Source organism: Hevea brasiliensis, chromosome 2 (genome assembly GCF_030052815.1).
Source record: "Hevea brasiliensis isolate MT/VB/25A 57/8 chromosome 2, ASM3005281v1, whole genome shotgun sequence".
Lineage (NCBI taxonomy): Eukaryota > Viridiplantae > Streptophyta > Magnoliopsida > Malpighiales > Euphorbiaceae > Hevea > Hevea brasiliensis.
This window is the reverse complement of record NC_079494.1, coordinates 102,036,377-102,053,857: the sequence shown is the minus strand read 5'-3', so window position 1 is coordinate 102,053,857 and position 17,481 is coordinate 102,036,377. Positions and strand designations below refer to the sequence as shown.

Here is a 17,481-nt window from a genome sequence, read left to right as displayed (position 1 = left end):
CCTTTTATCTCTTAAACTTTTTAATAAAAATTTCACAATAAAAATAATTAAAATCTATTTATATATAATATAAATATAAATATATATAATTAATATATATTAATATATTAGAAATTACCTTATAATAATAACTACTTATTATAGTATTAATATGATAACTATTAAATAATTTATAAGTTATATATAATAGAGAATGCTATATGATATGAAAAAGAATGCGGCATATTAATTACGTGACAATATTATAAAAAATAATACTATAAAAATATCTTCTTACTATATATATATATATATATATATATATATATATATATATATATATATATATATATATATATATATATCCCTAAATTCAAACTGAAATAAAAACTGCTGAAACCAGAACTGTTGGAAATTGACTCCTTAGGATCTGATTCAGTCCTTTGATTCCAGGGACCAAAAACCAGCAATTTCAATCCAAGAACCAAATTCATTCGACTACACCATTAAACTAATAGCATTTTGGTCAAACGCTTGATCATTTGTTCTTCCATGTGGAATGAAAGATAATGTCGCTTTTATAGTCATTTCATAGTGTTGGAGGTTTAGACGAATGCCTACTTATTCATAATGTCATAGATTCAAGTTTTAATAATTCCATCTTTCATTTAAAAATTTCTAAAATATAAAAAAAAAATAATTCAACAATTATAATAGTCATTTGACTGTTGATAATTAAATAAAAGTCAATATTTGAGAATCTTTTAGATATTTTCTTTGCTTTTAATATATATATATATATATATATATATATATATATATATATATATATATAAAACGAATCAAACATCTAGATAATTTAATTAATTTTTTTTACCTTTAAAATATAAAAAATAAAACATTTTTAATTTAAAATTTTATTTATTTTATAAAAAATAATTTATAGATTTTATTATTTAATTATAACATAAAACATTTATTTATATATAATATAAATATATGTTATTAATTTAACATTACACGAAAATATTTTAAAAAATAATAATATTTATTATAAAAAATATTTTTTATATACAAATTATTTTTTATAAAATTATTAAAATTTAAAAAATAAAAAACTTCCCTTTAAATAAAAAGAGTTATTTTTAAAAAACATAATTTAATTTTTTAATTAAAAAAATATTTTTTATTAATTTATTTTTTAATATAAAATCTAAAAAATAATTTTTAAAAAAATATCTTACATAAAATAAACGAAATCTAAACCTTGTCCTCATCTATTTCAAGACTAATAAGAAGGGAAAAAAAGTTACCTCTACCGTGAAATCAGTCCATCAATTATTAGCCAATTATTGTACCTCAATTCTTTAAACACAAAAATTAACTGAACAGAATAGATTTCCAAATGGTTAATCCTTATTTCCTTCAAATTACAGTTACAAACGCGGATTAGAGAAAGTGGTAAACGTAGAAATATTACATCGGAAGGCATTCCTCCCCAATGACTAGGCAGCCTCTGGATTTCTCTCTCACTCTTTCTATGAACAAGAACAATCAGCATTCAACATACCAAGAGAAGCACTTGCCTCTCAACCCCTTCTTATTTCTTCAAAATTAAACCTCCCTCAAACTTCATTACATGTACATAGTTTGAGAGTGCAAAACTCACCACCAAAGATCAGTAAACCTGTATATACATCAAACAAAACCACAACCATTAGGCCTGCCCCAATTTTTGTTCCCTCTCTCTTCAGATCAAAATTTGCTAATTTCTGGGTTTTTTTTTTTTTTTTAAATTCAGAGTTCAATGTTTAAGCCACTGCAGAGATGCTGCAATTTCTTCTATCTCTGCTAAGACAATCAAACCCTTCAATCCTTACAGCAGCTGGCTTGTGCCCAAATTTCATTCGGACACATCCTCCTCCCTTGCGTGCTGACGATGAGGATGGTGATAGTGGGGCAGGAGAGAAAGGATTTATCTTCTCATTGCCAAATTGGGCATCTTGGACTACAGGGTTTGATGCCCTACTTGGGGGTGATCCACAGTAAAATGGTGGCGATAATGCTACCTGGTAACCTGATCTTTCTCCACCACATCCTCCCTGAAAAAATCAAGAAAAACATAATCAGTTTCCTTTGTCGCTGATAATATAAATTCAGTACATAGTGTATTTTATTTTCCTTTTCCTTTAGCCAAGATATTCATTCATAAACTAATTAACTGACAGAAAATATATAATCTTTTCACTATACGATTAGAGAAAGCATGTAAACTATTTCAACCACAAAATTGAAAGATCCTCTTTTTTTTAAGAGGCTCAGATGAGTAGCAAGAAATCTCAAGCTTTAAATAAATTTATACAAGAAAGAAAAAAAAAAAAAAAAAAAAAGATTTTACAAGATTCGAGTCAACCACACATAAGTCCAACAGGAAGATGCCATCACAAAAGATTTTTGGCAGAAAAAACAAGAGGTTCTTGCTTCTTAGCTAGGACTCTACTAGAGTTATTCTGTTTTCGAGTAATGGACGGAAAAAACTATGTACTGCAGCGTTCTTGTTCTCCTTTTTAGCTTAGCTACGATACAACATAATACCAAAATAATAATAACAATAAAGTGTAAAATTCCAATTCGACAAAGAGAGATGAACCTTAGTGAGAATTATGTCAAGAAGCTCAGGCCCAGCAATAGAATCTCCCATGTCAGTCTGGTGACTGATATTGGCAAATAACAAAGAAAGCAAAATTAGAACAATAAACTTATGCAGTTTAGAGTAGAAGAAAATGAATCTAATAAACAAATAAAGATGAAAGTAAAGTACAAATAAAATAAAGATTAAAAATAATTATACCTGATGGATAATCTTAAGGGTCTGAATTGATCGTGAAGGGAAGGAATTGAAAGGCCCAATCGACGAGGCTTGGGGCAAACCACAGAGTCTGCCTCCATCATCCTCCTCTCCTCACAGCCTCCCATGGCGCTCTTTCGCTGATACCCACAAGAATTCATTTTCGATTATCGTTCACACAACGAACGCCTGTGACAAACACACGCACACCCACATCAATATAAATAAGATCTGGGAAATTCTGTGATAAACCCACAAAAAATTTAAAATAATAATACTTAAAAATAGGGTAAGAAAAAAGAAAATAAAGTCGTTAGAAGCTTGAAAAGTTTGTTTTTTTCCCAGAAGAAAAAACTTTTCCAGGCAAACAAACAGAAAACCGGAAAAATTACACGATAGATCTGTCCAGAGAGAGAGTGGAGACCTGAGCAGCCAGAAAGGCTCCTCCACGAGGAGGAGACGAGAGAAATAAGGAGCAAGAATAGGCAGACTCTGAGAGAGAAGAAATCCAAAGACTAGATTTTGAGAGGCAGAGATGACATATGGTGATACGCTTGAACATTCATAGAAAGGCAATAAAGCAGCAGATGTGCTTGAGGTCAGATTAGGTTCAAGTGTGGTCGAGTTCAGGATATTGTTTTGTGAGATTGGATTTGGTTGACCGTTCGATCTTTCTTATTTTTTTCTTATTATTATCATTTAAGTCCTCCAGTTTTACGCTGACGAGCAAATGATTCTGGGAAACATTGCTTTTGCTTTTTCTTTCTTTTTTTTTTTTCTTTTATTTTTTATATTTGTTAAAAAAATAAAATATATCATAAATTTATTAATAAAATCTAATATTTTAAATAAAAATAAATATATAAAGAAATTTCATTTTTATATTTTTTTTAATACAAATGAGGGCTCACACCCAAGAAACAGAATAATTAATCAGACCGAATAAGGCGAATCGTAGCTACCCCCTGTATATCCTCATGCAGAATATCAATAACTATAGCAAGAGGGAACTGTAGAAATTGATAATGATTTGCAGTAGTCACCGCTAAATTTACAAGAATATCTGCTACTCTATTGGCCTCACGACAATAATGAGTTAAAACCACCTGCCAATATCGCTTTAATAATCCATGAATTTGTAACAGCAAAGAAGAATAACGAGCATTAGCAATTGGGCTTGCCAAAACTAAATGAATAGTAGCCAATGAATCCATATCCACCTAGACTTTCCTATACCTAGAATCCCAAGCCAATTGAAGACCAAAAAGCAAAGCAGAAATCTCAGCAAGCATAGAGTTACAAGTACCCGAATGAAGAACAAAATCCTTAAGCCACCTGCCACCATCATCTCTTAACAAACCACCCCCACCACCTCTACCTGGATTCCCTTTACAAGCACCATTGGCATTCAACTTCACCCACCCACTAGCAGGAAATTTCCAGGCCACATCAATGATAGACTTAGAAACTCCAGAATAAGAAGAATTAATCTTGCTCCATGCAGGCACAATGCCACTTAAATAAGAAGAAATAGCAAAGCATTTGGACTCCAAAGAAAATGACTGACCTCTAAAAATTTCTTCATCCCTCCATCTCCAAATCCACCAACACGTGACAAACAGAATTTGACTTGGAGAAGCTGACACAGAACAAGACATCTCCAGCAAATTAACGCACTCAAGCCACAAATCCACATCCCAGGACTGAAAATCGATCCAAGAAGAGGTTGACATAAACTCTCACCAAATACCTTGAACAAAAACACAGTCTCTTAGCAAATGTGACAAATATTCAGCTGCATTACCGCATAGAGCACACAAAGGATCTTGAGTAAAATCTCTTCTAACTCTTTCACAATTCGTGAGAACCCGACCCTGCATAACCAACCTCATAAAAACTCGAATACGCTATGGCACCTTAACCTTCCATAACAGAACCCATTTAGAATTAGCAGCAGCAGAACCAGACCCACCAATTGAACGATAAATCGATTTGACACTAAAGCAACCATTACGAGTAGCCTTCCAAGCATAAACATCCATAGATTGAACATTAGGTTGCAAATGCATAGCCTCTATCATTAAACAAATCTGATCATCAAGATACGGCCTAATAAGCTCCCAACGCCACCCATTAGAATCCCAAAAATGAAAAACAGAGAGGGAAAGAAGATGGTCAGGAACCACAGTCTGAGCATTTTGAAACAATGGACCAATACCCACCCAATCATCATTCCAAAAATTAGTAAACATCCCAGACGCAATTACAAGAAAGAACCAGCTCGTAAAGCCTCCACAGAACAAAGGATACCCTTCCATAAATTCGAAGAAGTAGTTCACAAAACCATATGATTAAGTCCACGTAATCCAGCAATATACTTATTTCTTAAAACAAAACACCATAAAGCACCATCATCTGAAAGTAGCTTCCAACCCAATTTCATTAGAAAAGCATTATTCATTATACGATAAGTCCTCACACCCAAACCCCCTTGATCCATAGGCTTAGTAACAGTTTCCCATTTCACAATAGGAACATGATGGTGATCACCAACATTACCCTAGAGGAATTGACGAACTCGCTTATCAAAAGCATCACAGACTGCTCTAGGAAGCAAAATAGTTTGCATTACATGGTAAGGCAAAATAGTCAACACAGACTTAACAAGGGTAAGATGACCCACTAAGGATAAATATATTATCTTCCAACCAGCTAAATGCTCTTCTAAATGCGACAACAAAACATCAAAAGAGGCCTTAACCACCCTTCCACGAAACACAGGCACCCCTAAATAAGAACCAATATCTTTCAAAACCCGTATACCAGAGAACTCGCTAATATTCTGCTGTAGGTCCACATCCACATTGGAAGAAAACCAAACACTAGATTTAGCCACATTAACACATTGACCAAAAGCAGAGCAAAAAAGGTTTAAACAATCCATAATAACCCTCATCTGGTCTAATGAAGCTTCGGCAAAAAGTAACAAATCATCTGCAAAAAAGAGATGTGAGATAGCAGGACCACGACGGGAATGCATAAATGGATGCCAAGCATCAAAAGAAACCACCCCTTAAATACAATGACTAAGCTTCTCCAAGGCCAATACAAACAAATACGGAGATATTAGGTTCCCCTACTGCACCCCCCGAGAAAGAGCAAAACCATTAAAGATCAATCCATTTCAAAGAACTCTTATAGAACAGGAACTCAAACATTGAAAAATCAAGTTCTGCCATAGCTCTGGGAACCCTACTTCTTACATAACGTCGAGTAAAAACTCCCAACGCAGCCTATCATATGCCTTTTCTAGGTCTACCTTAATCGCTATCCAACCTTTCTGACCCGAACAATGGTGCATGGAATGAGCAATCTCTTGAAAAATAACAACATTATCATGAAGATGCTGCCTAGGAATTAAACTACTTTAAAGAGGAGAAAGAAGAGAAGGAAGCACCCATTTCATCCTATTTGCCAACACTTTAGTAATAACTTTAAAGCTCACGTTGCGTAGACTTATTGGACGAAATTGTGAAATCGACTCAGGAACCTCCATGTTAGGGAGCAAAGTAATAAGGATATCACAAGCACCTGCTGATAAAGCACCACCATTAAGAAAAGAAAGAGCTATATTAACCAAATCAGCACCAACAATGGTCCAAGACTTCTGAAAAAAGACTGCTTGAAAACCATCAGGACCAGGGCTTTGTAAGAATCCATATTTCATAAAGCTAACTTAACTTCCTCAGCTGTAAATGGACTAGAAATAAACTCAAAATCTAAAGAAGAAATAACAGGAAATCCAGGAGGTAGAGACGCCAAACCAATGACAACAGAATCAACTGTATATCTCTACGCCAAACTAGTGACAACAGAATCAACTGTATATAAATTTTGATAAAATTCCACAGCCATATGTAAAAGTCTCCTTTGATCCGATACCCAACAACCGTTACTATCTTTTAATCTAGAAATACGCTTCTTCGAACCCTTTAATGTCATACTAACATGAAAAAATGCAGTATTCCTATCCTCATCTGTAATCCAATGTTCCCTGGATTTTTGAAACCACATAATCTCTTCTTGGTCCAACACTAAATCAAGGTCTTTCTTTAATTTCAATTCCAAAGCTCAAAGCCCAGCATGCTTCTCACTATCCATAATACATTGAATACCCTTGAGTCTTGCCAACAACCTACGCTTTCTCTAATAGATGTTGCCAAACACATTCTGATTCCAAGACTTCAAAGTAGTCTGTAATGAACCCAAACCCTCAACAAAGGAATGATGACCCCTCCAAACCAATTGAACCACTTTCAGAAAACTCGGATGAGACAACCAAGCGGCCTGAAAACCAGAAAGGAGAAGAAGAAGACCTCAAAGAAGACACCCCCACATCCAAAAGTAAAGGATAATGATTAGACACTGTGCACTCCAAATGCAACAGAGAAGTATTTGGGAATAATAATCTCCAAGGAACATTAGCAAAGGCCCAATCAAGCCTAGTCGCTTGAAAATTTGAAGCAGAAGGACCCCTAAACCAAGTGAACCAAGGACCAGAAAAATTAAAAGAAACCAAACCCAAGGAATCAATCCACTGTCTAAACCGAGTACACCTTGTAACCACATAATCACCATTACTAGTAGTCCTAGTAGGATTCATACACACATTAAAATCACCAGAAAGGAGCCATGTTAACTGAAGATTAGCCCCAAAAGTTGCCAACTTGTTCATAAAAAAATTTTGATAATACTCGGAAGGACTAGCATAAACTGTAGTAAAAACCCATCGCCTATCCATATAATCAGTCACAAGAACCATAAGAAACTAGTAATTCGATTGAAGAATAGACAAATTGCCAATCGAATTCATCCAAAAGAGCCAAATACCTCCACTAAACCCGACAGATTCCACACACACCCAACAATCAAAACCTAAATCATAAGAAATATCATCAGCTCTGTTACTTGAAATCCTCGGCTCTAACAATACCAGAATCAAGGGTTTAAACTTGCACTTATAATCCTTCAAAAGATGCAAAGAACATCTACACCCACTACCATGAATATTCCAAACAACAATGGAGAAATGATCCATAAAATAAAATTGAGTTGTAAAAAGAGACAGGGCAGAAAAAGCCACTTAATTACCTGCCACCCCCTCTTAGCAGCACACAATAGCCCCATAATTGGAAACATCCCCATCACCCATATCCGTACCTGAATCAGGTAGTTGCTCATCATCATGGAAGCCTCCATCCTATGGAGTTGTTGCCATACCTCCATCTGGATCAAAAATGTGAATGGCATCACTTACTTTTCGAGCTTCAATAAATCCAACCCCAGCTCTACCCACCACTAACTGATGCGAACCCACTGCCGCCACGATAATAGATTTGCGAGAGGAAAGAGAAACGGGAGCTACTAGATTAGCAAAAGAAGCAACACGATTACTATGAAAATTTATAGTACCAGGGACCTTATAGGTACTAGTCAATTGTTTACCCTCTAACCTAAGAACATGATCAGGCCAAACAGGATGAGATCCATCTAAAATAACAGCTGCAGAAGGCATTTGGGCCTTAGACCCTAGATGACTTGGCCCAGTAACTGAAGCTGTCTGTTTGGATCGAATGGAGCTCCCATTAAAGTCCTTATGAGAAACGCCCTTATATGCCTTGGATCCAGAAGATCTAGTCACCAGTATAGGATCCTGATTTGGAGTAGGATGATTAACATCCAAATCTAATTCCTCTTGATCCTTTTCCATAATTTCTACCACTAGCGTGTCATACAACATTGAAAACCTAGAACAAGTAGCTGTTTGAGCTCTAGTACCCGACTTTGACATATAATGACCCTTCTCCACCCCCTTAGACTTAGGGACAGTATCTTCCTTAGTAACTACTTTACGTGAATTACGCCTAGATGTACGCTTAGCAATCATCCAAGGTCCAAATTTGTCAATCACCTCCGACTAAATCACCACCTCTGGAACTGGAGGAGCACGTTCAGCTATAATGTTCTCATGGTTTTGCTCTGAAGAACCACCACACACTGAAGCATCACCAATGGGAACACAAGAAGGACAATCCTCTCACCTATGGCCATACACACCACATTCAAAACAAATTAGATTAATTCCTTCATATTCAATTTTGTGGATCCTGCGTCGAAACTTGAACTTAGATAACAAAGGCTTAGTAAGGTCAACCTTAACACACATTCTAGCAAATTTACCAGGGGACACTCCAAGAGTTATATCATCAATACGAATCGGAACACCAATCCTCTGACCAGTCTCCATAAAAACGTATGAGAATAATACTCAACAGGTAAATTATGAACACGAATCCATACCATTGCCTTTTCTATTTGTGCCAAATCAGGGTCAAAGTTAGGACGCCATTGATGAACCGTCAAATAATGGCCTACCACCATCGAAGGACCATCAGATAAGACCCTCTCATATTCATTCTGGTTGGAAAAGTGAGCCATAAAATAGCCATTTGCCAAATCTATCAATTCATAGGATAAAGAAAGGCCCCAAAGTGTTCTAAGGCGATTTTGAAGATATGCATACCCAATAGATCTGCCTAGAACCTTAAGAATAACTTTAAACTTCCATGGCTACCACAAAACCCTATTCCCTACTTTAGTGAGATGAATAATAGGACAGGGTCATCCTCTAAATCTACGTCACCATCAGAATCATCATATGAAACATCATTATTATCCAGAAACTCGCCAGTCCTACTCTCATGCATCACAATATCTCTAAAGGACTTCTTACACTTCTGATCCGTGCCATTATTAGTAGAACTACTGTCATGAACTAGAATAAAAACCTCCTCACTCAAGCCATTCTGAAGCTTAACCTTTTTATCGCTCTGATGCTGCAACGGTCAGGCTCTAACCACTAGAGAAATTATTCGCTTTGGCCATAAGCCTCATGATTTTGTCCCATAGGTGAAATTGAGAACTTCTAAAAGGTCACCCATCTTAGAATTTCTCTCAAGCGAGCACGCTTAACCCTAAAGTTCTTTTAAGTCTCCAAGCCATTCCACCAAAAGGTACCTCTAGTGATTAGTTTCTTTATTTTATATATCATTACTTTTTGAACCCAAGACCATCTCCGTGCTTTGCGGATGTGGGATTTGCCTAAGGGACCTTTCTCTCCCCTTTTTAGAACTCAGCGTCCTCACTGAGGTTTGCCCCACTATCGCCCAAGAGGACACGAGAGCGGCTTTGATACCAATTGTAACGGTTGGGCTCCAACCGCTACAGGAATTGTCTGCTTTGGCCATAAGCCTCACGGTTTTGTCCCATAGGTGGAATGGAGAACTTCCCAGGCAAAATCCCACATAAGCAAAGCACGGAAATGGTCTTGGGTTCAAAAAGTAATTATATATAAAATACGGGAACTAATCATTAGAAGCGCCTTTTAGTGGAATGACCTAGAGAGTTGAAAGAACTCCAAGGTTAAGCGTGCTCGCTTGAGAGAAATCCTAGGATGGATGACCTCCTAGGAAGTTCTCCATTCCACCTATAGGACAAAACCGTGAGGCTTATGGCCAAAGCGAACAATTACTTTAGTGGTTGGAGCCCGACCATTACAATTGGTATCAGAGCCACTCGCGTGTCCTCTTGGGCAATGGTAGGGCAAACCTCAGCGAGGACGCTGATTCCAGAAAGGGGGGGAGAAATGTCCCTTAGGCAAATCCCACATCGGCAAAGCACGGAGATGGTGTTGGGTTCAAAAAGTAATGATATATAAAATAAGGAAACTAATCACTAGAGGTACCTTTTGGTGAAATGGCCTGGAGAGTTGAAAGAACTTTAGGGTTAAGCGTGCTCGCTTGAGAGAAATCCTATGATGGGTGACCTCCTGGGAAGTTTTCCATTTTAACTATGGGACAAAACCGTGAGGCTTATGGCCAAAGTGGACAATTCCTCTAGTGGTTGGAGCCCAACCGTTATAGATGCAGTTGATCAATCTCCTCCGTGGATGGAGGTAGGGCGGCGTCGTCAGAGCTCATTGAGAGGATCCTGTCTCCAAACCCAATTAATAAAAATTTCATTTTTATGTTTTTAGTTAATAGTAGAATAAAATAAGATATGAAATCAAATTGATACATACTTATTTGCTTTCTTTATAAGAATTAATTATTCTAAATTTTATTTTTATAAAAAAAATTTAATTATAAAAAGATATAATATTTTATTATCATGTGACATTTTTTATTTAAAAAATAATAAAAATAAAATTTAGAATAATTAATAAAAATTTAAAGTATTATATTATTTTTATTTATTAAAATTATATATATAAAAAATTAAAATTATTAATAATTATGTGTATTATTATAATAATTTCTCAAATCACAAAAAAATAAAATAAAATAGGAGGCCCATAGTTAAAAGGTGTTAGTCCACAGACTTAATCCTAGCTAGCCAGCAGAAAGGGAAGAGGATGAGAGCAATGCTACCCTTGTCTCCGTCGTCATGGAAGAAGCAGAACACATTGTTTGTAAAAGATAGTAAAACATGAAGAACCTAAAGTTAAAGCCATCATTTTTAAGCTCAAATTTCCAAACATAGCAAGGAGCCTCAAGTAGATCTCATTAAGCTCAAAAGAGTCGAAGGATATATAGCCCATTCGGCATCCTTGGCCACCTTCCGCCGGGCAAAGCTGAGCAACCAGTCGATCAAAACAACCTCAACTCGAGACCCATTCAGTCAAAACCTACCCTAAACATCTGGGGTGAAACAACGTAGTGATCAAATGGGGGGCCAAAAGTTTTAAAAATTATAATTTCACCCACAAATTTTAATTATTTTTCTCAAAAATTTACTGTGTGCCCCTAAAATCTTTAAATTTTAGTTAATTTGTTTAGAAAAATACCAGTTGCCCTTTCAATATTTTTTTTTTCAGCCTTTGCATTTTTATATAAAATTTATTCATATTTTTATATTATTTAATTTTAATCTATTAATATTTTATATTTTTATTTTAATCTGTATATTTTCATTAAGATTTCATTTAGTTTCATTTTAATATTTATTTTTAGCCTTCTAAAGATTATTTTCTAATTCCGCCCTTGCTATCTTTGATGTAGCTGAAAATGAACAGATCCAAGGTAGTCCTTTTACCTTTTAATTCCATATCTGCGACAACACTACCATTTATTTACTTACATCCTCGCCCGGCCAAAAAAAAGCCGAGCCTCAAGAAGGAGAGTAGTAGATTTGAGAGAAAATTTCTCTCCCTATTGTCTGGAGAGAGAGGAGATGGATTGATAGATTCTTCTTTAATTTTTAAATAGATATGTAAATTTTTTTAAAAAAATTTCCATCACATGATTATAGAATTGCAAATTATTTTATAGTTTATGGGATCTGTTTTACACATTAAAATAAAAAAAAAAAAGGAGAGATAACATGTGGAATTAGGCTTGAAAACGAGGTATAGGAAGGCTGGTATGGCAATTTTGAATTGAAATCGGCTTGATTCACTAAATTTATTTTTGTTCTTATTTTTTTTAAATGACATTTATGTTGAATCCCCCTTAATTTTTTCACATTAGAATTAAGCCGAACTATGAACGGATCAAAATCATATCAAATTGTTTCAGACTGGAACCATTTTGAACAAAAAAACGTTATAAACCAAAATTTTTTAGCCTCACTCATTTCCTTGAATCTGATTCAAAAGCTCTCGTTGATACTCTACATCAAACCAATTGATTGTGAATGACATTCTCCTTAAGAGTTCAATGTTCCTTTTTATTTTTTATTTTTTCTCGTGGAGATTGTAATAAGATAGCACATCCTTGACTTATTAGCTTTACCTTAGGATGGTGAATCCATACAAAGATACAATTAATGACAAATAGCTCAAATACAAGATTAGTTTTAATTTCTTCATAAAATAAATTAATATAAAAAAATCTCAAAAGTCTCCTACGTACATATCCTTTCCAATACATATATACAATCAATTTGATTTATTCATTTGTTTTTCTTTCTTCTATACCCCACAGAAAACCCTACAAATCATCTGTGTATCATATGCTACTGATCATCTTTTTTATTCAACTACATGTACGTGACAGCTTTGCATACACTTCTCTTATTTCGAATCACCTAAAAAATGAAAATCCCTTATAGATAAACCCTAACTAAAAAGATAGCTAAAGTGAATTAAAGCTACAATTATCTCCATCTCCATGCATGTTCCTTGCTTTGTCTCTGGCCTTTCACTTTCAAATGTTCCTCGTGAGTACTGTATACATCTCTCTCTCTTTACTCTTCCTCTTTCATGGATTCCATATCCAGAATCCATGTCACCCACATGTATCACTTTGATTTGTAGGTCCCCCTACCCTCCACATTTTTACATATCTTTCTTATGGAATTTACAAAAGGGGTGCCTAGTCATAAAGCAACATGATATTTTGTAGGTCTTTGGGTCAATGTGCTGGGAAGAAGAGTGGAGAGGAATCTCTTTGAATTTTCCCATCCAAAACTCTCACTTTGCTCATCTTCTCTTCACACCAATGTAATTGCTCTTCACTTATATCACTCATTCTCAATACCCTTGACACCACTTTCAAGTCTATTAATCCCATCATTATCTCTGTCTCTTCCTCTATCTTCAATTTTCTTTTCGTAATGCATTTTCGAGCCCGGCGTAGATCTCTCAGCTTCATTTTCTTCTGCTCATCGCAGTATGTAGAGAAAAATTAATTCAGAATATATTTTACAAAAATGATACTGTATTAATTGATTTCACACAACATATAGCTTACTTTTTTGTTAACTTTTTTCATTAGCTGGAGAAAAGCAGGATCAACTGATCCCCTTAGGTTTCTTCTAAAGAAAGATGTTAGAATCTGGCATGGTTTCTGCTTATCAGCCTTGAGAAAATTCATGAACGTTCGGATTCCCTCTTCCATTATCATGAGAAATGCAGCTGACGAAATTCTTGAGCCAAAACCGTCCTCCTTTGCATCATCTTCTGAATCTTTAACCAAATATATAAATTAGTAAACGAACATATAAAAACAATTAATAATGCCAGAAACATATAGCTAGGACAAAACTGCAATTCCCTATAAATCAATGGATTCAAGCCTCCCCTGGAAATTAAAGAAACCAAGAAAGAAACAAAGGCCTATATTTAGAGTTTGGAAACAAAGCAAAACGGTAGAAAAATACTTGTGCTTTCTGTTCATAATCTGAAAAACATGACAAATGGATCCAAATTAATTTCTAGACCCTGATCATACTATAGAGGATCCAAATGAAGGATTAAGAAATTGATAATGTATACTATCCAAGATCTGAAGATAGGATTATTTTAACTTATCATTTGCATACCTCGATATTCTGGGACTAGAAGTAACTTTGGTGCCAAAAGTCTCATCCTGGCATACACCTCAGGTCTCCGGCCTTGCTCATAAGGCTCATTTTCTATATACCGCTGTAAAAGAACTTGGAATTGCTGAAACTGCTGCGCAATATGCCCTGGACAACCAGGATAAAAATCGCGCTGCGAAGCTCTCTTAGAATGAAAGTTCTTGTAGTTCCAATTAAGAGCTTCCCATGTCAAGCAAATCTGAGCAACATAGGCAGCTTCTAGTTCATGATACGGATTTTGGCGGATATCTGAAGGCTTCTTGTTTATAGTTGTAATCTTATGAACAATCCTATCCGAAATTGATCTCGGACACACTTGAATAGACTTGAGTGAATCTGCAAATAGCAAGTTTGAAACTCAATATTTCCACCCAGAAGAAGCAAAAAAAAAAAAGTTCGCATAAAGTAATTAATAATTACCTGTTTCATGAAGCTTTTGAGCACTAATTCTATCTAGGAACATCATCTCTTCATCATACTTTTGGAACACTGTGTAGGATTCCCACTTGGGACAAGTTCTTCTCGACGAAGAAGAAAATGGGTCTTCAGTCCCTGAATCCTTAATTGAGCTTCTCCATTCAGAGGAGCTCTTAGACGTAGAACCCACAGTGCACAAGTCACCAAATATCTCTTCATCATCCTTCCCCGGAACTTGAAGTTTCTTGGACTCGAATTGGGTTGGCGCAAAAATGAAAAACCTTTCATCCCCATTAAAATTCTTATCCGCCTTCCTATTCTCTAATTCTTGATTAATGTAGCCTGCTGCAAGTTACAGCTGAAGGAAAATCAGAACGAGTAATGCACCATAAGTAATGTACAAGTACTATAAGTACAACATGTGAGTAGAGAAACAAACTCAATGAGAGAAGCATATTATGATGCAAATACCACCATAGTTTTCGTCACTGTCCACCAAACCACTTTTTTGTCGGTTTGTGGCGATCGTTGTGGTGGGGCTGCCATGATCCGGAGCAGAATCTTGAACGGAATCAGCATCTCTAGCTGTCATTTCTTCCTCTTCTTCTTCAACCATATGATCAGCATCATTATGTTCAGATTCTGAATCTGCTGAGGCAAGAACATAAAACTGTTCATCACTAGCAAAAGTACAGTCATCATCTTCTCCTTCAACGGGCTGTCTTGAGTTTACGAATTCTTGAACATGATTTTGGGTTCTTTGAGCAATGCTGGTGTTAGACAAAAACACAAGCGAATCACTACCATGAATTATGTCAGCCACAAGGTGATCTTTTTCCCTAGGCTCGGTGTAGTAGCACGTTTCACTGTCTACTTCTTCCTTTTCATCAGAGAACAAATTGTACTCATACCCATTTTGACTTCTGCTAAGAAAAAGAACAAAGGTCAGCAAAGCAAACAACGAGACAAAGAGAGATCAAAGGGTGATGAAGTTAGAAGTTAGCACCAGACCTTTGGAATATTGGGTAGCTGCCAATGAAGTTGAGGAGCTTGAGCAGCAAAGTGGAGGAGAAGTAAAGGAAGAGGAATAAAATAAGGGACGAGCTTGAGACATTGTAGAACAACCAGATGAGATTTTCTTTAGAGTATTGCATTTTCTTGTAATTGTTACCCCAAGAATGAGTCCCCTAATTAACTAGTTTGATAGACATAAGAAAAAAAAAATTGAAGAAGAAGCAAACCCCTACAAAAAGTGAAGGTGGAGTGCTTTCGATAGCTTACATAATGTCTCTTTCCTTCTTGTTCAAATTTTGTCCATTCCTTTGCTTCAATATGTCCATTGTGTCCTATACATTAACTTTGCTTTAATAATATCTATGCAAACCCAATAAGCAGATGGATTTTTATCTTGAGCATGTGTGTGCTGCATCAGATAGAAATTAAAACAATCCAACTGTGCGTAAAAGAGCATTCAGAAAATTTTTGTTTAAATTTGATTTATATGAATTTAAAATATAAATTTATAAAATTTATGATAAATTTTATTATATATTTTATATTTTAAATTTATAATAAAACGGGTCTAATAAAAAAATTCAGAGAATTGTATGACAGTGAGCAACAAATTCTACTCACAAGCAAAAAAAAAAAAAAAAAAAAAAAAAAAAAAAAAAACCCAAACGAAAATAAGAAGAAAAGAGAGACCAAAACCTTGCGATACGCATATGCATTGCTTCTGCTTCTAAAAGATTTTATTAATTAATAAAAGAACTTTATGAAAAGGTGATCATAAAAATCATATAATAAATTTTTATAGATTTTGTACTTAATTATTTAATTAATTATTAAGAAATGATCGATGGGGGAGGAGTGATGATGAATTTCGTGGCCAAGCAGGAGATGGAGGAGATTATTCTTTTGCCTCTTATGAGGGCAACTTATAAAATATATTTTCGGTGTATTAAAAAAATAATATATCAGATATTAAAAAAAAATATGAAATATTCATTTAGTGATCATCAATGAATGTTTTAATCAGTGACAACTAGTCCCTTTCCTTTTTTATTATTTTTAAAAGTTAAAAAAATAATTAAAATTAAAATATATTAAATTAATATAAAAATAGCCTTTAATAATCTCTAATTAATATCTTTATGATAATATTTTCATCATACAAGTAGTTTAAATAATAATAATAATATTATTATTAAATATACTCTTTCTTTTTGTACAACTTTTCTAATAGAATTTATACAAAATTTTGTGATGAATGGTATTACAATTTTTTTTTTTTTTTGCATACTGTATTTTGTTATTTTTTAATACTTCAGAAATTTACTTCCTCCAATTATTTTGAAAGTTAAGAATTAATTAATCTCCCCAGCTTATATAATATCCTTGCTATTAACAACTTATTATAAATATGAAAATTGATCAAGTTGGTAATTAAGTAGTTTTATTTTTTAATATCATTAATCTGGATTTAGTTAGTTTTCAATTTCAGTATATATATGTCATACTTTTATTGGGTACAGAGAGGTGAATTTAAATGTTAAAATTGGTCTATAACAAAATAAAGAAGTATAATAAAAATTTGCAAAACTTTTGCATTTTTTATTTTAAATAAAATTTTAAACTTTATCAATTTTAGCTTAATATTGGTATTTTTATAAAAAATAATGTCATTTAACCAATAGAATTATCATATAGCATTCAAAAAATTTTGATTTAACTTTACAAAATAAGATAAATTTTTTAAAATATTGTAGTCTCTCTATACAAAAGCAGTAGTTAATAATCATATATATATATATATA

General features: G+C 34.3%; 2 protein-coding genes across 4 annotated transcripts; both read right to left on the bottom strand.

The window, feature by feature from the left end:
* Positions 1-1,377: 1,377 nt before the first annotated feature.
* On the bottom strand, positions 1,378-3,410 carry LOC110648642 (uncharacterized). 2 transcript variants are annotated; one of them, XM_021802935.2, is made up of 4 exons: positions 3,252-3,410; positions 2,831-3,016; positions 2,630-2,693; positions 1,378-2,081 (listed from the first exon to the last, which is right to left on the bottom strand). In XM_021802935.2, exons 2-4 carry the CDS (start codon positions 2,986-2,988, stop codon positions 1,791-1,793), a joined length of 513 nt encoding a protein of 170 aa, XP_021658627.2. In that variant the 5' UTR covers positions 2,989-3,016; positions 3,252-3,410; the 3' UTR covers positions 1,378-1,790. The 2 variants fall into 2 exon arrangements, with proteins under 2 accessions (XP_021658627.2, XP_021658628.2); XM_021802936.2 differs by having other exon boundaries at positions 3,220-3,379.
* Positions 3,411-12,736: 9,326 nt separating this feature from the next.
* Positions 12,737-15,986, bottom strand: LOC110648640 (uncharacterized). 2 transcript variants are annotated; one of them, XM_058136663.1, is made up of 6 exons: positions 15,677-15,986; positions 15,137-15,588; positions 14,669-15,007; positions 14,210-14,584; positions 13,639-13,853; positions 12,737-13,545 (listed from the first exon to the last, which is right to left on the bottom strand). In XM_058136663.1, exons 1-6 carry the CDS (start codon positions 15,817-15,819, stop codon positions 13,300-13,302), a joined length of 1,770 nt encoding a protein of 589 aa, XP_057992646.1. In that variant the 5' UTR covers positions 15,820-15,986; the 3' UTR covers positions 12,737-13,299. The 2 variants fall into 2 exon arrangements, with proteins under 2 accessions (XP_057992646.1, XP_057992640.1); XM_058136657.1 differs by having other exon boundaries at positions 14,669-15,010; positions 15,677-15,985.
* Positions 15,987-17,481: the final 1,495 nt, after the last annotated feature.